Source organism: Sarcophilus harrisii, chromosome 2 (assembly GCF_902635505.1).
Source record: "Sarcophilus harrisii chromosome 2, mSarHar1.11, whole genome shotgun sequence".
NCBI classification, from domain to species: Eukaryota; Metazoa; Chordata; class Mammalia; order Dasyuromorphia; family Dasyuridae; genus Sarcophilus; species Sarcophilus harrisii.
Genome location: NC_045427.1, coordinates 579398962 through 579422816, shown reverse-complemented (window position 1 = coordinate 579422816; position 23855 = coordinate 579398962). Strand labels below are relative to the sequence as shown.

Below are 23855 nucleotides of genomic sequence, written 5' to 3'. Positions count from 1 at the left end.
TGACAAGTGACAACCCATTTTCATTTAATGGCACCTATGTCATCAAGTTCCAAGAAGGAATGGTGGGATGAAGCAAGAAAGGTTGCATTTCACGGTTGGAAGCATTTGGTATGATTAATCTGAGAATATCTCACAACACATGGCTCTCAGATTACCTTGAATAAAGGGAGTTAAAGAAAACCGATCAGCCATCTATCTTTCCCATTTCAAATCCTAAGGCTTTCTCTGAGATGTTTTGGTTTGTGTTTCAAAAACACAGAAGGAACTCTGAGATAAATGATTTGACTATATCAAAAGCAGTCCATGAAAATTATAAAATACCCATTTTGTGGCCAGGTTAAGAATGCTTTAATGATGATGGTAAGGAAGGCATTGCAAATATACATGAGAACATTAATAGGTGGGAGACAAATTTACTAAAGCTTGAACAGCTTTTCTGTAAAAAAAAAAAAAAGTCTTTTGAAATCTGTCCTATATGTATTAGTAATGTGATTTTAGTGAAACAGAGTACTAATTTGGGAGGGAAACAAGAGGCCTGTATACTGGAAAAAAAAGTTTTTGTGGCTGCCTTAATTTGGAGGTTTCATTATCTTTCAGTTTCTTTATAACAGTACAGTCTGGCTGGGCTAGTGAATCCTGTAGTACCATATTCCAAGGTTGGAACAGAATTACATCTATTTCTTTTGCATCTTGTATTCCAATAACAGGTGTCCGCTGACTCCAGCTCTTCCATGAACTCCAATACACCGTTGGTGAGAATAACAACTCGCTTGTCTTCAGCACCTGATGCCCCAATGTTGGCAGGGGTCTCTGAATACGAATTGCCTGAGGACCCAAAATGGGAATTTCCAAGAGACAAGTTAGTATTTCTACTGAAAAAGACACATATGAAACAAGCTTATTCTTTCCAAAGCTATCTTTTGGAACAAAGGTTTTATATTATATAATATACATATGTGTATATATATATATATATATGATATTCATTTGAAATATTTTCATTAAGCACCTACTATGTACAAGATTTTGTGCTCATTATAATTGATAGCACAAACAGGTTCAAGTTCCCAGATACCATAGATTGATATCTTCAGAAAAGATCGTGGGCCTGCTAATTTAGAATCTTACAGACATATTATGGCCAAGATTATAAATCAAGTACAGACTGAAATGGAATGGTAAAATCAGAAGACAAATTGAGGAGTTTAGCAAATCTCTCTTTTGAGTCTTTCATGGGTGTTAGAGTTTGAGTGATGTTAGAAATAAAATAAGCAAAGATATTGACTCCATTTCTGGGCTGAATGAACAATTTCCCGTAATGAAATTCCTGGTTTTGGAAGGTGAACAGATTCTTCCAAAACAACATGAAATATTCAGATAGTTATTTCACTAACTCTTACCTAGAAATCCTTGAAGAATTGAATTTATCTCCCAAAAGTCATATACAATTATATATTTATAATATATATTATAATAATATATAATTAGATATATATATATATATATATTTTCAAACAATCTTCACCACATTTAACTTGACCACATGGTTTTATTAGTTATCTCATTTTTATTTTCATGATGACAGCTGAACTCATTCATGGCTGAGCACAGTTGAGAAAAAAATGAGAGGCACAATGGGCAAGTTTATATACACAAAAAGGAAGAAAATACCTGTAAAAGTATTCATGAATCTGCCCCAGAAAAATGCTAAAGTAACCTCTCAAATGCTCAATGATAGATCTGACAAAAATGGAAAAGAGGCTAAGTTTGCAGATAAATGAAATGGTGGTCATCCCTGCCTGCTCACTGGTAGAGGGTCCTAGCTGCTGCTGTTTTCTTGGACCCAAGCAACTGGCCTGAGTTCTGCGCTTGGAGATCCAACCCGAAGCATCTGCTTTTCATGGGGAACAGTTCAATCCCAGATGATGGGGTTTTGACCTTGAGGCTTTTTCTGACATCATTGCCCCTGTAACTCCTCCCATCCTAGATGGCTTCTCCCCTCCCCTGACTTTTATGGGTTATTTGATGATTATTTTGTTAGGAAAAGTGCATATTATCAGAATTAATGTTTTCTTCTAAAGAATTATTTGCAGAAAAGTATATTTTCAGCCATTACAGTTTTTGATGATGGTGGGAACCTAAGCCCCTTTTTCTGATAGATTCATTGTATCAGTATTTGTGTGATTTTCTTGCCATTCTCTAGGAAAGTTAACCCCACAAAAGTTGAGGATTGATTGTACATATACATATGCATTTACATATATAAGCACATATATGTATATAATATAATGTTATTTTTTTGAGAGCAGCCCATAGATACTATATGGCATTTAGCAACCATAACATTACAAACATAATTTAAAATAAGCACTTATGAATTATTCATCTAAAAAGTGAAGAAAATCTTTGTTAGTTTTCTTGTTATGGACAGGAATTTCTTTAAATATGCATAGATTTTGTGATATAATTAAAAGAGTTCTGAAAGACTGATCCAAATCTTGGTCCTAATCCTAAACAGGCCATTGATTGCCAGTGTTACCTTGCTCCAGGCATTAAATCTCTGTTTTTGTTTGTTCTCCGAGGTTCCTCCCCTCAGCTCAAAAATTTCATGTATGATATGGTATACACAATATAATTCTTCAGTTAAACATTAGTTCACTATTTTGTCATTGTAACTGTCACCTATAATATAGTCAATAGTAGAGGTTCAAACCTATGACTTGGTTTGTTCTTATAGAAGGATTATACCAAAACAGAGAAAATCCAGTCCTGGAGGTTTAAAAGCAGAATTCAATGAAAATGTAGGTGGAGCTGATCTCTAATGAAAGAAGGCTAGTTAGAAACCGTTTATTAGATTGGAGCCACACTTACACAATGAGGGGATTGTTATACTTACATCCATAGTGCAATAGGGCATAAATTAGCCATTTTCCAATGCAAATGTTTATTTTCTGCCAAAATGTTAAATTCAATTTTAATTCTGGACAGAGAAAATAGAATAACACACTGCCTTTCAGGCTTTATGCTGATCCTTTTCAAAGTAGTGTCTACTTAACTTAAAGACTATTTACTATTGGTAGCTAGATTCTTTACCGCACTATACTCAACTTACAAAACCATATTCCTAGGTATTCCAAAGGCTTCTCCATTAGGGAATATCTATTTCTGTTGCTTTTCCTGTAAGGCCTAAGGACAATATAAAACTATCTGCATGGAGTACAGAAAGCTTCCAAACCTGGAAATTTAAGATGTTTGTTGGTCCCAGTTTGGAGTATCTTAGTTATTTTTCTGTCGTCTAAGATTTTTCTGGATTATTGTGTCAAAACAAAATTACTTCCCCTTTCTCCCCCCACTCTGTTTTTGTTTTTTCCCTAGCTAGAGAGTTAGACAGACACAGTTGAAATTTGTTTAAGATGTGCATTTTAAACAAGCTGGCAAGTGGAATTTGAGACACACATGACCACAAAGCTTCCAGTCTCTCTGTGTTTGAATCATCCTAATTTAAAGCAACCTTGATTTGCTGGGGAGTCAAAACGGGGGAAAAAAACCAAAAACGTCTAAAGCTTGTCTTTTTCTAGGACATTCTCAACATTCTAGGACATTCTCTAAAACTGAACTGGATCAGGATATAAGACTCCTTAATCAGACCTGACCAGCTCACTAACAAGGATACCCTCCATAATAAATTAAGAGCTTGAATCCTCAATTTAATAGCCTTGCCCACAGTAATTGACATTTACTTAAAACGTCACTAAGAAAATACTAAACCTAGTGTGTACCCTATGTCTCATTAGTTCCATATGATAAATGCTCCGTGCTCTAGCAAGCTGTTGAAAGATTTTTATATTTAGTTCTGGAATTTCACTAGCTCCATCCCTTCACCAGATGCTGTGTGCTAATCCGCTCTTTACACGTTTAGGCTGACGCTGGGCAAACCCCTTGGGGAAGGTTGTTTTGGGCAAGTTGTAATGGCAGAAGCAGTGGGGATTGACAAAGACAAGCCTAAGGAAGCAGTTACCGTGGCAGTGAAGATGTTGAAAGGTAAGTTGAGGGAAGGGGGTTAGCCTTGGGAAGGGGGTAGAGTGGGGAGGAGAGGGGCAAAGCAAGTTCTATCAAGAATGTTTCCTTTGTAGCATCTGAACTCTATCATACTAGGAGGTCAGAGAGCACATAGCTGACCTAGAGGTTGAGAAGTTTTCAGTATAAATCAATGTCTTTGACAGCCTATTTATCTTGAGAAGTGTATATTTACAAGTAAAGCATAGCCTTGTTAGAATTTGGTGGTTCTTTACCTCAGCCATTTTAGAATATCCAGATGATAATAATTCTTTATTTTCCTTCATTAAAAAAAATTAAGTGCACAATTTATATGTGCATTTGTATATACATACACATTCATATGTTTATATTTGTATAAATAAAATTAGACAATGGATAGACAATTTGTAACTTACCCAAGGATAAGTTTTGATACTGTATTTATCTTTGAAGTCAAAGCAAAAGAGAAAGGTTGTTAGAACATTTAGCCTAACTCCACAGATTCAACTATTCAAGACACTTAAACTGCAGCCATAAATAGGATGTTAGGATGAAGAGCTGGGAAAGGTACACTGGACCAACTAGTGTAGGTTTTGTTTTGCTTTAGAAACAAAGAGAAATGAAGCTGGCTGGGGAAATCACTTAAAAAGTCAGAAATGAGCTTAAATGAACACCAGTGCTAGTAGTGTATATCCTTCTGGGACATTTAAACAATTACCCAAAAATGTAAACGCTGAGCTGCTTAATGGGAGTTTGAACATTTATGCATTAACCTTCCAACCTTACTATATGCTTTCATCTGCGGCACTCGACTGTCACCCATTAAGTTCACTCCTGGCTCCCCTTGTATTCTGTTGGAACTGAAATTAGAGAAAAGTGCCCTGGATTATTCTAGCCTCCTTTGCTTCCACATATGCTGCTGAATAGAGCAGGACAGAATTAGGACTGAGTCCACCTCTCACTTGGGTTATCCATTCTCAGCTGAGCCTTGCTGCAGCAAGACAATCCTATATCTTTTTTTTTTTTTTTTTTTTTTTTAACCACTGTGATTGTCCCAAATTTTCTCTCCTTTCCTCTGCTTTATTCTCTCTGCTGGGGACTTTCTGGCTTCATATTTCCCTTTTTAAAAATGGAGGCCAACTTCAGAGAGCTTCTCCCTATCTAACATGGTTCTTCCATCCTCCCCGACTGCCTTCCTATAGATTGCCTCTGGTAACACATTCTTCTTTTAATCTTCATTTTCTTGTTATCTAATATCTTCTCTGTGGCCTAGAACATGCCCATGTCTCTTTTGTTCTTAAAAAAAAAAAAATCCCAAATTCCTTCTGCCATTTACATTACTTATTGTCTTATATCTCCCCTTCTCAACTAAACTTCCTGAAAAAACATATTTACTCATTTCTGTTCCTCATTCTTTTCTATACCATTCTGGCTTCTAATCTCATTGTTCAAATGAGATTAGGAAATACCATACCATGCTTTCCCCATAATTACCAATGATGTCTTAATTGCTAAATAAAATAGACTTTTCTCATCTTTATTCTACATAATTTCTCTGCAGTATTTGACTTTTGATCATTTTCTGGATATTCTTTCTGGGTTTTTGTGAACTTGTTCTCTTTTATTTTCCTCCCAACTCTTTATCTGCTCAGTCTTCTTTGCTAGATCTTCATTCATGTCAAGTCCAGTAACTGTGGGTGTCCCCCAAGGCTCTGTTTTGGGCCTTTTTTTTTTTTTAATAGTCTCTCATTTGGTGATCTCACCAACTCCTATGGGTTTAATTAACATCTCTATGTGGACAACTCCCAGAGTCCTTATCTTTCCTTCCAGCTCTACTTATCAGTTTCCTATTTGACATTTCAAAGTGAATTTCCAAGGAAACACTACATCCCTATAAGGTTATTGAAGTAAAAAATCCTCAGTTTCCTTTCTAATATGCCTTACTTTACATGTGAAAATTACTACCTTTTCTGAAACTTGTTATCTTAGGAAATTTCCTGGAAGACTGAAAGATTAATTTATTTTCCAGGGCCATGGAACCTGGTCTTGCTGCTTTCTACTCATTATGTAATGCTGCCTCCTATTTTTTTGTGTGTGTGTGTGTGTGTGTGTATTTATATGGGTATATATGCACAATTTACATGTGCATTTGTATATACATGCACATTCACATGTTTATATTTGTATAAATAAAACCAGATAGACTAATGGATGAACAATTTGTAACTTACTCAAGGATTTGTTTTGATACTGTATTTATCTTTGAAGTTGAAGCAAAAGAGAAAAAAAACCCCTCCTCCTAAATGTCCTTTGGTTCTACTAGAATGCTCAGTTGGTTAGATCAAGGGCAATGTCAATATGACCCCTCTCCCATGTACTCATATGAGCTGTTGTGTCCCCCTCGTTCCTAAGCTGCACAGCTTCAAATGCAGGATTACTGGGGATCAACCTGACTGCCATCACCTGACAACAATCTTTGGCAGTGCTGCAGCCCAGGAGCATTTGTTCTAATGCATCTGCAGAGACCAAGGGATACACTTAATTTTGCTTCACTTTTTATCCCTCTGCAACTGCCATGAGTTTAGCTTCCATGAAAGGAAGTAGATCCCCTTCTCCCCCATCAAGATCTAGAAAGATAGCAGTCCAAGAACCCAGTTGGCTTGCCTTGCCCTAGGACCCCAAAGTAGAATACAGGACACTTGGTGAACAAAAGGAATTCTCAGTTCTCCTGTCTCTTATAGAGACCAGACTTGACTCACTTTGTGACAGAAAGTAAAAAGTTCTATGTAAACAAAATTATATTTCAAGCAATTAGGTAATCTATTTAAATATACATGAAACTCTTCATGAAACCAGTTATTTTCTTTGTAAAACCCAAGTTTTATGTATTGGATTGGCTTACAGCAATGTATGTCTATAATGCTTTCATCCTTAATAATGTCTTATACTTGCTAAGAGCTGACTATGAAACTTTTTATTTAAGACAAACTTTTCCAATTTAAAGTTCTAAGAAGGTTTATTGTGTTTTGAAAAATGTTCTGTTCCTACTTAGATTCTTTCTATTCTGGAGGTAAAGAGTTTTTTAAAAATAGGTTTTTATTAATTTTTTTTGTTTTTAAATCAGTTTTTTCTCTGTATCTCTTCCCCTACCTCTCAGATGATGCTACAGAGAAAGATCTTTCTGACCTAGTATCAGAGATGGAGATGATGAAGATGATTGGAAAACACAAAAATATTATAAATCTTCTTGGAGCCTGTACCCAGGATGGTGAGTTATAATGTGTTTTTTTTCCTGAGGCATTTGGGGTTGTTTCTTGCCTAGGGTCACATAGCCATTGTTAAGTGCCTGAGTCCGGATTTGAATTCATATACTCATGACTTTAGGGCTGGTACTCTATCCACTACACCAACTAGCTCTTACCTCCTCCCCCTCCCCAATTTTTTTTTACTAAGCCATGTTTTGGTTTTCATATTGTTATGCTCATCATCAGATTTTTTAAAAATAAATGTCTAAGCTGTATTATGATTTAAAATGCACTCAGTATTTGTAATATGGTTCTTAAGAGTGACTTGATATCATAAGAAAATTGTTTTATAACCTTAACACAAAAAGGAACTCTGGAACATTTAAATTCTTTGACACCCCATAAAAAGAGTGGGTTGTGGTATAGTTTTATTTTAGGCAGTAAGATTATATGATACTGCTAGTATTCAGGAATCTACATTTTGAAAGACAGTTTCCATAGTTGTGTAATTTTAACAAAAGGTAGACTTCAAAGTATGGTTCTATATTTTAGTTGAGAAAATTTTGCTGACCCTGTAAAAATTGGAATTGATGTTTTTACTAATCATATAGTCCCCTGAATTAGATCAGGGAGGGGAAAAAAAATAAAAGAGTCCCTTCCTGAGTCAAAATTGGAACTCTCTTATCCACTGAAAAGCTGTTTTGGGGGAACCATGACTGAAATCTATTTGCTTAACATTACCAAAGGATTCCTCTTATTTTATAGGTCCATTGTATGTGATTGTTGAGTATGCTTCTAAAGGAAACCTACGAGAATACCTCCGAGCCCGGAGACCCCCTGGTATGGAATATTCATTTGACATTAACCGGGTACCAGAAGAACAGATGACTTTCAAAGACTTGGTATCCTGCACATACCAACTAGCAAGAGGCATGGAATACTTAGCATCACAAAAAGTAAGTTATTTCTTTAAAGTACTTGATGAAACCAAGCTAAAATGTCTTTGAAGAAAATAGATTAATTGAAAGACCCTATTTTTTAAAAAATCAAATTCTTCTTTGTGTTTTACTACTTGGAAGTTTTTTCAATGCATTAGTCATATTAAGATATACTAGTAAAAGTGTTAAGAACAAAATCTGCCTTGCTAATGTAATGTACCATTATAGTATCAGAACCAGAAGTAACTAAAGTTTCTTGGAAATAAAATGGGCTTGAAGAGACAGAATTTTTATTGAATCTTTCACTGTGCTGTTTTATAAAATTTGGGGAGATTGACACTGCTTAAATGTATTCCTTCCTGATGATTATTTTGCATTTGTGGGTCTTGTTGTTAGGGGTAACATGGCATAGTGGGTAGAGTTCTAGACACACCCATGGAAAGATATAGGTTCATATACTTCCTCTGAACTACCAGCTGTGTGGCCCTGGTCAAACAGACATTTAACTTCTCTATGTTTCAGACAGTTCCCCATGTCTTATCTTCAAAGTCTGCAATCTGATCTTTGCTGAAGATACCTCAACTCTTTTGAGTATTTCAGAATTATTTTGATAGAGAATCTTTTCAAAACAGACTTTGAATGTTGGGTTCAGGATTTCAGGGATCTTGGAGGACAATTGAGAGTTTTAGAGGTATAAATAGTCTAGGAAAGTCACTTGTATCTCTGAGTATAATTCCAATTCAAGGGGAAGAAATGAACATTAAGTATCTATTTGTAATACCATTAATGATACATAAATGATAATAATGTGACTCTATAAAGTTAAATTTTGCCAATCTTATACACATTATAGCCATGCTTGCTGTGGTGAAAGTATGAACATTTTAAACCATTTCCAAACCAATTGGAGAGGCAGGTTTTCAAATATTCTACCAAACTTGGCAAAGTTTTCTATAAAAACATATATATTCTTCTGAGTCACTTTAGTTTCCCCAATGAGGGGAAGAGAAAAGGGTGAATTAACTGCCTGTGTTTTATCAACAAAATTCCCTAGCAGTATCGGGCCTCTGTAGGACTTAACAGGAATATGGCCTAGTCTTGAGAGAGCTTTAATAATTCTTTATTTTCCTTGATTTGCTCATTCAGAATTACAGTTGTAAGATTATAGCCAGATATCTCCATTCACCCTGACTAGTAGTCTAGGTTTACATATAGTAAATACTTACCAGATACTTGTTAAATTGAATTAATATACTGCTTTAAATCATTAAATCATAGAGGGAAGAAATGGAAGAGATGGGTCACACAGGAAATTTTGAGTGAGTTGTCCCTAGCATCTCTCTTGCATCAGAACTAGAGAAGAGAAACTTCTGTATTTACATTGCTGTTAATTATGCCTCAAAACATGTAAACCCTGACTCCTACCAAGTTTGAGCTATCCATGTAATCCTTTGCCTCCCAAGTGTTCCCCTGTTTTTTTTGCTTCATTTTGTGCAATATGCATATTCTTGGCAATGAACACAGTCTTACCAGTTTTACAAAAGAAGAGACTGAAAAAGAAGGTACAAATTAATGTTATACTAGCACATGGCTTAAAGCCATTTAGGAACTATGGTTCTAAAGATAAGATATCCAGGGACAGGATTGGAAATGAATGACAGAGAGAGATTGTAATGATTACTTTAGGTGATAACTATCATGCTGGAATGGAGAGGAAGAATTCTGGGTCTCTTGGAGAGAGGGGAACCCAGGTAGTTCAAGGATAGAGTGACCTCAGGGGATTATTATTGTATAAATTGAGCCTCTGTTTCTCTCTTGACCAAAGATTAAACTGAGAATGAACTGGGATTTCTGTCAACAACAGTATGGATCATTTTAAAGTTTTAGAAAGGAAATAAAAGTATTCAAAGTAGTTGTGCAGTGTGATTGTTGGCTGATTTTTAACAAAAAAATAAATATCTAAGCCTTAGATCTATTTGCCAAAGCCATGCTGATTTTAGGTCAGTTTCACAAAGTGGTTGGGTTTCTTTTTGATGAAACCCTAAGCATCCTTAGTATATAGCTTCCCAGTTGACCCTTGAAGGTTTATAGCATGCTCTTTGCCCTTTATACCCCATTGGCTTTCACTCAATACAGAAGAGAAAATAAAAACGATCCAACTCCCCTAGTTAACTATTTGTAGTTGACAACTTTGACTTTCTCAAGGGAATACCAGAAATCTCTAGGAAGGGAAGGGGCTTTGTTTTAGATTCTTAGTTTCAAACTTATATTTTATTAGCCTAAGGAGATATCACTTCACTTGTGTGTTTAAGAGCTCTGGTATATCAAATGACTAAAGCCTGCAAAGAAGTCTGCAGAACCTCTGTCTTAATAGTTAGTCAGTGTTAAGCAAGGTACCTGGTTGTTCTGTGTGGCTTTCTTTCCAGATGCAAACAAATGTTCTATCTGTCGGGAGATATACAACCGACAGTTTCACCCAAGGTATGGAGATTTAGTTTACAGAGGAATCAAAACTCAGTAATAATTATCCAGTTCTAAGCCATACTGATGACATTCTAATTGGGTTCTCAAGAATGTTCTAGCTCCCAGTTTGATTAGAAATGGCTGCCATTAGTTTGTTCCTTTGTTTGTTTTCCCATTTTCTGATCTAAGCCTACTTTTAAACTGATAGAAATATGTGAAGATGAAGAATAATTAGGAAAGTAAAAATAATAAAATTGGGTTGTTTAATGGAATGGTTCATGGAAAAATAGCCTTATTTAACTTGCATGGAGAGAATTAGGGATTCTCCGAGGTAGATATCCTATTACCTATGGCATGTAATAATTTTGTTTAATTAGTTAATCAAGGGACAGCCAGATGGTGTAGTAGATAAAGCACTGGCCCTGAAGTCAGGAGTTCCTGAGACCAAATTCAGCCTCAGAAATGTAATACTCCCTAACTGTGTGAACCTGGGCAAGTCACTTAACTCCAGTTGCCTCAGCAAAAAAATAAAATAAAATAAATTAGTTAATCAGCCATCCCACAAATAAGTATTTATTAAGTATTTTCTATGTGCTAAACACTCTGCTACTTAGCTAGGGGCTTAGGATACAAATACCAAAAAGATAACTTGCATTATAAAAGTGAAGACAAGAATTTATGTGTGTGTAGATGTTATATTTGTAAGTATATACAGAAAAATATAGAGAGAATATATGCATATAAATTCAGAGCAGTTAAATAAAAGGAAGTTTTGGAAGGTCACTGGCAGTTCTGGCACCAGGAAAAACTTCATATAAAACAGAGGTGGGGAACATCTGGCACGCAGCTATATGAGGCCTGCAAAATCATTTGGTAAGGCAATAACAGGTGATGATGAATTGAAAGCTAGATACAACAACCTCCCATTGCTTGAATTCTATAAGTTGATAATTTTGTATGGCCCACAAATGATGTTATAAATATCCAAATAGCCCTGGGCAGAAAAACAATTCTCCACCCCTGAATATGATATCTGTTGGTAATAATGTTTAACTTTAGATAAAAATTTTTATCCCCAGTTATTACTAAGACAATCTATTGTTTTTGGGTATAAATAATGTACCAAAACATATATAAAATTGTAAAACAGCTATTCTACTTGTTTTGAAGAAGGAAAAAGAGCAATAATAACAAAATCACTAGGTTTGGCTCTTATGAGTTAGTTTTTATTTAAACTATAAATTACTATTTTCAAAGATATAAAAAAAAGACTTAAATAATTGGAAAAATGCTCACTGCTCATGGTTAGGCTGTGCCAAAGTAATAACATAAAATATAACATAAAAATAAATTTATAGATTTAGTATTTTTGAATAAAATTTTTAAGATAATAATTCTAAAATTAGACAAAATGAATGAGAATTAATAAGAAATAATGAATGAAGAGGAATCATATTATCAGACTCAAACTATCATATCAATTAATAGTAATCAAAAGTACTTTGTACTGTTGCAAAAAAGTAAAGTAGATCAGGGAAAACAAATTCAATAAGTAATAAAAGCAATTGAAAATAGTAATCTAGAACTTAAAAAAATACAAAAATATAAATTATCATAGCTGAACTTCTTTTTAATAAAATTGCTGAGAAAACTGGAAAGTAGGTTGATATAAATCAAATAATAATAATAACTTTAAAAGAGGCTCACATTTACTTAGCACTTTAAGGTTTGCAAATCACTTTACATGTTTTCTCATTTGATTGTTAACAACAATTCCACGAGATAGGTGTTATTATTAATCCCTGCTTTATAGATGAGGAAGTGGAGACCAAGAAAAGTTAAATAATGTATTGAAAGTATAACTAATAAATATCTGAAAAAGAATTTGAACTTAGATTGTCCTGATTTTAAGTCCAACACTATACACTGCGCTATTATGTCCTATTTAGACAAATATCTTATACCCTATATTGGAATAAGAGCAAAATGGATACTTGACTTTTCTATAGGTCACATTAATTTTTTTTTTAAAGTTTAAGTTGAGACCAAAGGGTGGTGCCTTTAACAACTATAGCTAAGGAGGAAAATCTTAACCAAATGAATAATGAAGGACATTATAAAAGACAAACTTGATTTTTTTAGAAAAGAAGTTGGGACAACCTGAACAGAATGTTCACTTATGTTAGATATATGTGCTTAATTGTATTTCTTCTTTGGTAAGAGTTTCTCTCCATTCTTCCTCTTACCCTAATGATTGTGAAAACATTCACAATGATAGAAAATAGAATGATGGATAAAAATGATAAAAAACGTCAATAAAACATTAAAAAAACAAATCTGATAGTGATGACTTATCTTTGGCTAGAAAGAAAACATCTTCACATTCTCTGTGATGTAAAAATAACTTACTTTCTCACTAATGTGAGATAGGTTGCTTTAAATTATTTCTCTCCATTTCTTTTCAGTGCATTCACCGAGACTTAGCAGCCAGAAATGTTTTGGTGACAGAAAATAATGTGATGAAAATAGCAGATTTTGGCTTGGCCAGAGATATCAACAACATAGATTACTATAAAAAAACCACAAATGTAAGTATGTGGCAATAACGATCCAATTCTATAATTCTATAATAAATTATAGAATTCCCAAACTCAAATAAATCTTAATGATTTCTTTCTTCAAGAGTGGTACATTAGCTATGAAGTCAGAGGACTTAGTTTTAATACCTGTGCTAATTTAGGCAAGACACATCTTTCCTGGGCCTTAGGGTACTCATGCACAAGACAACAAAGTTGACCCAAATGATTTCTAAAGTCTCTTCCAACTCTACTGCTATTTTAATGTTCTTATCACAGTCCCCCTTTCTTCAGATTTGTCATATTTGACCTTGCCCACTTCTGAACATGCTTCACTAGGGACAGGAAATAAATCCAACTGTTATATATGCTTTGAAGATTAATCCAGTACCACATTTTTACTTACTTCCTTCATTCTGGAGCCTATTGTGGGTGGACACTGGAGCAGCACATTATAATCCCAGACCAATACAGATACCTAATACCACATACCATGATACCTTTGCAAAAAAAAAGGCTTTTGGATTTAAGAATTCTACCACCTTTCTTATCCTGAGCCAATCTCCTGAGGATCCATTTCTGATTTCTTACCACACACCTTTTCATTACTAAGTATAAGCCTGTTTCAGCAAAGCTCCATTTCATTCCTCTTACCTAGTTGCCTTAAATTCCTCAAGGCAAAGGGCAATACAATCAGCTGCTATTTAGGTTAGGGATTTCCCATGGCATTAACACTTTCTAAGGGGACTTTCTAGTAGGGACTTTTTCCTGCTCTTCCTTTCATCTTTAGCTACTCCCTGTTCCACACTGTCTCCTACTCTCCTTCCTATATTTTTTTTAAAAAGGGAAGAATGGTTAAAGATTGAAAATGACAATAGGTACCTCATATTAGAATTTGCTGAAGAGGTAACCTTGGTGTAGAGCAATCAAACCATGGTCCCCAGTGTTGCTTAAATCATATTAAAATGTAATTGATAACTGTTCAGCAAAATAAATATAATTAATACATATTAATTACATTAACCAGATTAACATGTAATTGGTAAATGTTTAGCAAAGTAAATGCAATTCATTGTAAGTAATGGTAATTTGTGGGTTCCAAACAGATCCACAGGGATATGCTTCTATCTGGCTTTGGTACTTCTGACATAATGAAAAGAAACTGGCCTTGAAAGCCAGGAAGACCTCAAATTTTACTTTTGACCCATATGGACAATGTAATGTTGGACAAGTCTCTTAGCAGCTTTCTAATAATAGTTGCATAAAAATGCTAACTTGCAAGGATGGAAGGAGCTTACTTCTCCAGAATTCTACTATGTCATTGGAGTCTCAAAACTAGTTCCATTACTTAAATAAATGATAAGCATTTTGTTATAATCGATCTTTCTATATGAGCTCTTTTAGAGAGGTAGAAAGGTATATTGGGGGCAGCTAGGTAGCACGGTAGCCAGAGTGTTAGCTCCCACATGAGGAAGCCTTGAATTCAAATCTGGCCTTGGACACTTAGTAGCTGTGTGACCCTGGGCATGTCACTTAACCCTGCTGCCTCAATCTCCACATCTGTCAAATGAGCTGGAGAAGGAGCTGGGAAACTATTGCAAGATCTTTGGTAATAAAACCCCAAATGGGATCACAAATAATCAGTCATGACTGAACAAGAACAACAATGATATATTGGTAAGGAGGAACTGGGTTAAAATCTTGCTACTGATGTTTAAACTTGTATGATTTGGGGCAAGTCTCTTAACCCCTCTTTTAAAATAGGAGGATTATCCTAGGTGGCTCTGAGGCCTTTCTAACTGGAACTTCAATCATGATTCCTCATTCCTCAACAGGGAGGCTTCTCAGAAGAAAGATTAAGGACATAAAATTTTTGCTTTTCAGTTATAAGAAAAATGAGATATGAATACAATGACTCTCCTTGTTTGGGCTGAGAAATGTCTTTTTAAAGAGGGTTATCTGTGTATGACTAAAAAGTGGTGAAACATTTAAGTCCAGATCTGTATCGTAATCCAAACTGGTGGTGACTTCTACTCTGTGTAACAGATGGGCAACATCAAAATATATTTATTACAAACCAAATAGAATGTGTCCAGGTTGAAACAACTTAAGGTAAACTCCCTTTCATTATGTGACTTCTTATTTTTTCCCTCCAATATCTGTAGGGACGACTCCCTGTCAAGTGGATGGCTCCTGAGGCCCTTTTTGATCGGGTGTACACACATCAAAGTGACGTGTAAGTATGGCTCCCTTCCCTTCTGCTGCTTCCCTGGATTGAGGCTTGGGATTATTGAACATTCATAGCTTTCCTCATCTTTTAAGTGTTTGCTGCATTTCACACATTAATAGAAGGTGCAGGAGGAGTCAGCCTTAGAAAGTGAGGATTTTATGGTAGACTGGTAACCAATGCTCTGTCACTAATCTGCCTGGCTTCAAAGCACATGAAAGGTGGAAAATGCTAACCTCCTTCTGGCAGTACGGAAGTTTCCCCTCTTGAACTTATTTACGGATGTGCGGCGACAAAGCACCTATCTAATTTGCCAGACTCTTGGCATATCCTTAACTTCCTTTAAAAAAATAATCCTAAAACTTTTCCCATTCCATTTCGGTTTTCTTTAATTAGTCTTTTTCTGCCTTGTTTTGAACAAGGCATGTTTGTGTGAGATGGGAGTTAGCTTATATGATTTCCAGAAATCCCGCCTGCTATATTTACTGTGTCACAGGTTTCCTGGTGTATAATCTTAGCATCTCTGATAAAATGTCACAGAGGATGGCAATGAAGATTATGTGGCAAAATCAGCATTCTACTAAAGGGGTGTGTGTGTGTGTGTGTGTGTGTGTGTGTGTGTGTGTGTGTTTAAAGTGTCAAGCACTCATGTGACTTACAGAATTCCAATATGGAAATTTGGAAAATATTCCTGGCTTTCTGTTAAAAGCAACTCTGCCATCTCTTCTTGTGAAACGTCATCAGCCAGCTTTACTTCTCTATACTAAGATGCGGCACAAATGACTATGATTTCACAGCTATAATTACTCGGGTCATTTCAGTCACATTCTTCTTCTTCTTTCTCTTCTTCTTCTTCTTATTCCTCCTCCTTTTCTTCTTCCTCCTCCTCCTCTTCTTCTTCTTCCGCCTCCTCTTCTTCTTCTCCTCCTCCCCTCCTTTTCCTCCTTCTTCTCCTCCCTTCTTTCTCCTCCTTCTTCTCTTCCTTCTCCTCTTCCTCCTCCTCCTCTTCTTCCTCCTCCTCCTCCTCCTTCTCCTTCTCCTTCTTCTTCTTCTTCTTCTCCTTCTCCTCCTTTTTCTTCTCCTTCTCCTTCTTCTCCCTTCTCCTTTTTCTTCTCCTTCTCCTCCTTCTTCTCCTTCTCCTCCTCCTCTTTCTTTCTTTTTTTCTCCTCCTCTTCCTCCTCCTCTTTCTCCTCCTTCTCTTCCTTTTCCACCTTTTCCTCCTCATCGTCCTCTTCCTTCTTTCTTCCTTGTTATTGTTCTTCTTTTTTCTGAATCATCTTGGAAATTGAGATCTTTCTGCATGATTATCTTAACAGTGGTGGCTGTACTGCTCTAGTCCTAGTAATAACCTTAGAGACTACCAATATGAATATAGGTATTTCCCCTTAAAATAATTTTAAAACTTTATTTTTACTTTGTGAAACTCTCCTGACATGTTGAGTAGACCTCTGAGTAATTGGACTGGAGGCACTGAATTCTTAACTTCTAATCCAGGCTGTATGCTAACTCTCTCTGTGACCTTTGCAAGTCACGTAACCCCTGTGCCTCATATTCTCCACCTGTCAAATGGGGATAATGTTAACTCACAGGGCTCTCTGCAAGAATTAGTTAGCTGGCCCCATTCTGTCATATGCCTATAATGGTACAGAACTACTCTTGTGGCCAGTCATGTGGGGAGATAGAAGAATTAGGCTGAACATAGAAAAAGGGCTTTGAAGATAAAGAGGGTTTAGCCCTTTAAACTGGTAACTCTATCCATTAAAAAATTAATTGCTGGGTGTTTTATTTGTTTAAATTGGTTTGGATACTCAAAGGAAAATTCCATCAGAACACCCATGTGTCATCATTCAGTGTCTGTATAAATATTGGGCCATATTCATTGTAGAAGTAAAAGAGCATGTGAAGATTAATTGCTGAGACAATCTATTCACTTGTTTTTCAAAAGGAAGATAGGGCTGGGTGGTTCCTCATTTTTAATGGACCATTTTTAAGGTTTTTTTTTTTTTATTATTTCTACCAATCTGTTCATATATTTTTCTTTTTTCCTACAGCTGGTCATTTGGGGTATTAATGTGGGAGATCTTCACTTTAGGAGGGTCACCCTATCCAGGAATCCCAGTGGAGGAACTCTTTAAGCTGCTTAAGGAAGGCCACAGGATGGATAAACCAGCCAACTGCACCAATGAGCTGTAAGGACCAATTTGTACTCTGAGGGTGGTGCTACACACATTCAAACTGCATCTCCTGATTTATTTAAGTTCCATAAGCCACTTGATTATCTAAACATGCTATAAGAAAGAATAATTGCTGAAGCTTTCTGGGCTCAGTCCCAGAGCCAAGATTGATGATTATACTGACAACCATTACTTGCTCACAAAAGAAAGAGTTATCATCCTTAGGTTTATGGAATAAGACTTGGACCTGTTGTATTTAAATTATGCTACAAGCTTTGTTTCCTTTCAAAGGACTCCCTTTTTCTAATATTCTATCTTTTCACTGAGTTGCCATGAGTAGTTTTTTTTTTTTTTTTTTTTTTATCCTGTTCCTATTTCATTAGAAATATCAGAATGATATTCCTAAGGCATGATAGACATGGTTCTTATCCTCTTGGGTTCTCAAGATGAACCCCCTTGCTTCAGGGTTATGTATGGTTCTTGCCCAATTAAAGGAAAATAGATCTATTGAAGAGTCATAGATGGTGTGGCACTGGTTAATACAGACTCCCTTTACTAAAAGCTGAATGGATCAATATGTGATTGACAGCTAGGCTCAGAGATAAAAATGAGTTACAGATCCTGTCTTTAGAGGACCAAACATAATTACAAGGCTGTTAGAGCTGGTTTTAATGTATACTTTACTTAAATACAAACTTAAGTGAATTAGTGATATGTGTGCCTTCTATGTAATGTGATCAGTCTTTGGAAAGAATAAGTCTCCTAAATAGAGAGGCATAAAATAACCAAAGCATAGGATTAACTAAGAATAAATGTGATTTTACAAGAGATTATAGTCTCTATGATATGCTGTTTTATCAAGATTTCTTATAATTAATCTTATGAGTCCTTTTCTGCAAGGCAGACTTTTAATGAATGACTATATTATATAAAAAACATTTATTGTATTTTTTACTATTCTCTTCAGTATAATAAATATGATCAAAACTATAATCATGATAAGGCCCATGAATCTAGGCCTTAATACATGAATGATCAGACTATTAGGAATGACTCTAATTAACAAGATATTTATACAAGGTGGCCTCTTGGGTATCAATGTAGAATGCAGACTATCTTCTGGATTATTCTTAATAGGAGTGCTCCTATGGAATTATTTATCTCTTGTGGCATTATTTCACCTAAAATTCGACTGTGAAGGAATGTTAATAATTTCTCCTTGTATCTTTAATACTTTGCACAAGGATTACAATCAGACAAGAAGCATTTTTTAAAAAGTGCTTCTATGTATTAAACACTTTAATAAATACTGGCATATAGAAAATGCTTGATACTTTTTTCATTCACACACTCAAAGTAATATACATGTGCCTTTTTTGATACAATAAATGTTCTTAAAAAGTTTTATATAATTGTTTTAGGGGTAATTTAAATCACAATTCAGAATAACCTAAGTGTGAATTATTATATTAAATAAACTGCTACTACTTTAGCTGTTTGGAAAATGCTGATTAAGTTTTCTTAAAATCAGATACTTGGGTGTTGTACATGCTAGCAAGAAGTTAACTTACTGAGGAAATTGAATATTTTTTCAGGTATATGATGATGCGGGATTGTTGGCATGCGGTACCCTCTCAAAGACCAACATTTAAGCAGTTGGTAGAAGACTTAGATCGAATTCTCACTCTTACAACTAATGAGGTAAGTTGACTCTAGAGAGAAGTCATCATTTAGGAATCAAGGAATGAATATAATTCTTTAGAATACAAAACTCTACTGTCTGGTTTTGTAGTGGAGTTTATCATTTTTCCGGCTGGGGTCAGACAGAGTTAAACTATGTGTTTTAATCAAATCATGGTTTTTCTTGGAGCTGCCTTACTTGGGTTGTGATTTATTAAATCCAAAAGAAAGTCACAACTGAAGGTGGACTTTATCATGTTTTTAGTTTCCCCTGCATTCTTAAAATGGTTTATTTGTATATATTTTTGTTTTCTTCTGGATGAGAGAAGGGGAGGGGAACCAGTGCACAATGTTTGAACTAATTTCACATATGGAAGGAGCTGGAGTTAACACACAAATTGGATTTTGCATTAAAAAGAAAGAGCATACAGCAAATTTCAGGGTAATGTGAATGTTTTTGGTGAAGTAATTATTTTTTTTTCTTCTGACCATCACCATTAGAGTAAAACATAAATTCTTTTGTGGGCCAAGAATGAGTAGCTTCTGTGAAAAGAACAAAATGATAAACCATGCTATTTATTTTTAGACCAACAAAAGAAACATTTTAATATCTCTCACTGCCTAAATTCACCCCCAGCAAATCCCAGCAGGTGTAGCCACATCATAGTAGACATGAAAATGAGATGGGAGATGGGAAAGTAGTGGAGGTGATTATCTAAAATGTGGAGACCTCATGGACAGAGAAAAGCCATGGTCCCATCAAAAAGCTTATAAACGTCTCAATTTTATGCTTGCCCTGAAAAATGTTTAATAAGAGAATTCTCTGTAAACCATTCCAGATATAAAGTGCTTAACTTAATTTAGGATACAATCATAAAACTTCTAAATGGATGCACTGAAACCCCAATCATTTAAAAATAATTTCTAAAGTTGGATACCTGATCTTTTAAGAAGAAAAGGGAGCCTTTCTAAATTTTGATTTAGAAAATAATTTGAGAGTGATTTTTAAAAATAATTAAATGTAGTAGTATCAAATCTCAAAGCAGGGTTTATCTTGTGAGTCTGATTATGCCTTGTGGTTGAATAAAGGGAGTAGCTACATTTAAATAAGTACAGCTGACCATCATAAGTTGAAAGGGAAGGAACATCTCAAGAAAAAAAAAAAAAAAGAACTTTATTCTGTTGCCAAGATTGTTGAGTCTAGTATAAGTTCCTTTCCCCCAAACTTGGAATCTACAGATATACTTCCCTTTAATATCAGATGTAAAAAGTGATGGTTGCTTTAGGAAAACAGAAGTGCTAAAGAGATGCTTGAATGAACCAACCACTGTCTTTACTTTTGTTATTTATTTATTTGCATTATAAGTAGTTCCATTCATTTCAAAAATAAATTTTAATATTCTAAAATAAAAAGCAGATAGTCATATTGACCAAAGGAATATATAAAAAAAAATTGAAGTAGCTTTCCTTCTGGAAATCATTACCATATGCTAGAGAAAAATGGTTCCATTTAGGACCAAGTTTCATTTTTATCATTGTAAGCGAAAAATTCCCTTTTGATGTGGTAGGTGTGTTTGTTTCCAGTTGTGCGGTTAATGCTGATGTTGTTGGAACTGACACATCCACCATCTCAAATGGGGATTTTTCTTCTTGCCAACCGTCCTGATGAATTATTGTTCCTTCTTTTTTTAAATGCATAGTTGCCAGCCTTTTTTTGCCCTGTTTCTTAATAAAGTTGAGGTCCTTTGTACCCTCACTATTTTCCACAAAATCTGCTTCTTCCTCAGCAGAGTCCAGTGAAACATAAATGTGTAGGAGAGTAGCCCCGTGATTTACTTGGGTGTGGGTAATGACACCAAAGCATAGTTTGTTTCTGTAGCAACTCAGGTTTTGGCTCATTGGCTGCCCCGGTGCTTGTTTTTCACTGAACCAGACAAAGCTACTTGCTCTGTTTTAACAAAAGAATTGCCATGCAGGTCTAAACCAATGATCTCTTCTCCTTTCTCATTCCTGTAGTCTGTCTGATAGTTACACAATGGAATATTTTGTGAGAAAACATTGACCCCCTCAAAGTTTAGGAATAAAACCTACACAATACCATATTCTCTTTGATAATTCATTATGGATCTATCATGTATGAATTTGTCTTGATATTTATTTATTTTCTCTTCATGTACCATGACAAGGTAATGAATTTTGTGTTAAATCTCTACTATAGAATAGCTAACTTTTTAAAACTAAATATGCTATATATTATTATAATATTTTAATGTAAACATGACTTTTTTTTACACAATATAATTATACTAAAAATGTCTCCATGTTTCATGATGTTGCCACCTGATTCTGACCCACACATAATTTCTATCACCATTTGAAATCACTAGTCCAATCTTAAGTGCCTTTTTTTCTCTCTCTCTCTCTTTTTTTTTTTTTTTTTTTTTTTTTTTTTTTTTTTTTTAGGAATACTTGGACCTGAGTGGACCTCTGGAACAGTATTCACCTAGTTATCCTGACACAAGAAGCTCATGTTCTTCAGGAGATGACTCTGTATTTTCTCCAGATCCTATGCCTTATGAACCATGCCTTCCCAAGTATCAACACATAAATGGCACTGTTAAAACATGAAAAAAAAAAAATTGAGTTCTCACTTCTTCAAAGAGAAGGACACTTGGGAACCTAAAACACCAACCTACCTACAAAGAGCAGGGAGATGTTTTCTCCAGGAATGTGTTGTTTCGACTTGTATATATGAATAATAAGGAGTAAATAATACTTGGAGGAAAGAAATGGTCGGGACACGTGTAAGGATTTATACATTTTGAAGCTCTTAACCTTCACCAGGAAAAGATGAATGTTTATGGGGAGTGGACAGCACCGGCTAGCACACCACATCAACTTTCTGGCCTGCTGGAAGCAGCAACTGGAAATTTACTGGCAACGGACTATTTGGACTTAAGGCAAACACAAGTTCTGCCTATCTTGTTTATTTTGTAATATTTGGAGAAAATATATGTCAGCACACACTTACAGAGCACAAATGCAGTATATAGTGCTGGATGTATGTAAATATATTCAAAGTATGTATAAATATATATATATTATATATTTACAATGAATTATTTTTTGTATTGATTTAAAAATGGATGTCCCAATGCACCTAGAAAATTAGTCTCTTTTTTTAAACAGCTATTTGATAAATGCTGTTCTACACAGAATTTCTTAATTTTCACCCAAAGGAGGTGGAAAAAGACTTTGCTTTCAGGGAAAATGGTATAACATTAATTTATTAACTAATTGGTAATGTACAAAACAATTAATCTTTTATTTTTTTGTAATTTAAATGGCATTTCTATGCAGGCAGCACAGAGAACTAGTTGACATATTGCTCAGACTTTACTAGCTATCAGATCCTTTGGAAAAAAAAGAAATATTTACATTATATAACTAATTTGGGGGAATTAAGCTTTGATTTATTTGTGTTTAAACTATAGTGTCAGATGATTATTCTTATCCAACCCAAAATGTCCATATTAAAAGAATCCTTTAACAAGAAGGTATTATATTTTTTGTATCCTTGGTAACTATCAGTGGAAACTATGTGATATTTAATTGTTCTTCCCAGGACAAAGAGTACCATCATTCTCTTAAGAAGATGCCTTAATCCATTCCTAGAGGATGTTTCTGACTTGTAATGATAGCAGAATGTATTTCTCTCCTGGCAGCTGGGCTTCTGTCCCAAAGTTGCACATTAATCAGATTAGCTAGTATTCTCTTCAGTGAGTTCTGATAATAGGTTCCAGATTCTTTGGCCTTAAAAGAAGTCTTTTAGGATCTTCAAATATTACAAATAAAAATTAAAATGCAAAAGTTATTCTGCTGATTGAAGAATACTACCATCTTTTTAAGGGATTGCTTCACCCTATCTCCAACAGGACCTCACCCCAAAATCAGACATAGTTCTGATGACAGAGGAAAGATCACTGTATTAATCATTTTGTATTAAAGTATTGTGTTTTGTTTTCAAAACACCCACTCACTTTGTTATAGCCATGCGATATGAATGCAGATTACACTGATTTTACGTATTAAAAATTGGAGAAAGTATTAAAAAAATTGTTAACTTTTGTACTGACAATAAAATGTTTCTACAGATATTAATGTTAACATGACAAAATAAATGTCACGCAGCATATTTTTCTAATTCTTGTGTCTTACCAAATGGTTTGCTCTCTTTGGCGGTATTGGCCCTAATGTTGATCATAATGATTGTCTTTGGAGAGGCAAAAGGCATAGAGGAAGCTATCAGGAAGTGATCTGTTGCAAGAAAATCACTGTTAGAATATCCCTTCTAGGAAGGAGATCATGAAGGATGAAGATGTCTATTGGACAGTCTCTGAGCTGTCAAACCATTTTGAAAAAAATCTGATGAATAGCCTGTGGGATGGGTTTTAAATTGTAATTCACAGGTTTAAAAAATTTAAAAGATACCCAGAGGATAGTACAATTTCCAT

The 23855-nt window shown here is 34.9% G+C and overlaps 1 protein-coding gene across 7 annotated transcripts in view; it reads left to right on the top strand.

The window, feature by feature from the left end:
• FGFR2 (fibroblast growth factor receptor 2) overlaps positions 1-23545 on the top strand; it is a 115535-nt gene extending 91990 nt beyond the window's left edge. For 6 of the 7 annotated variants that reach the window (XM_023495533.2, XM_023495536.2, XM_023495525.2 and 3 more), the window contains 9 exons: positions 708-859; positions 3920-4041; positions 7196-7306; positions 8049-8239; positions 13150-13272; positions 15426-15496; positions 17539-17676; positions 19257-19362; positions 21805-21969. In XM_023495533.2, coding sequence (XP_023351301.1) covers positions 708-859; positions 3920-4041; positions 7196-7306; positions 8049-8239; positions 13150-13272; positions 15426-15496; positions 17539-17676; positions 19257-19362; positions 21805-21969 — 1179 coding nt within the window. Of the gene's footprint in view, positions 1-707; positions 860-3919; positions 4042-7195; positions 7307-8048; positions 8240-13149; positions 13273-15425; positions 15497-17538; positions 17677-19256; positions 19363-21804 lie in introns of all 7 variants that reach the window. The other variant, XM_023495520.2, reaches the window with a different exon arrangement.
• Positions 23546-23855: the final 310 nt, after the last annotated feature.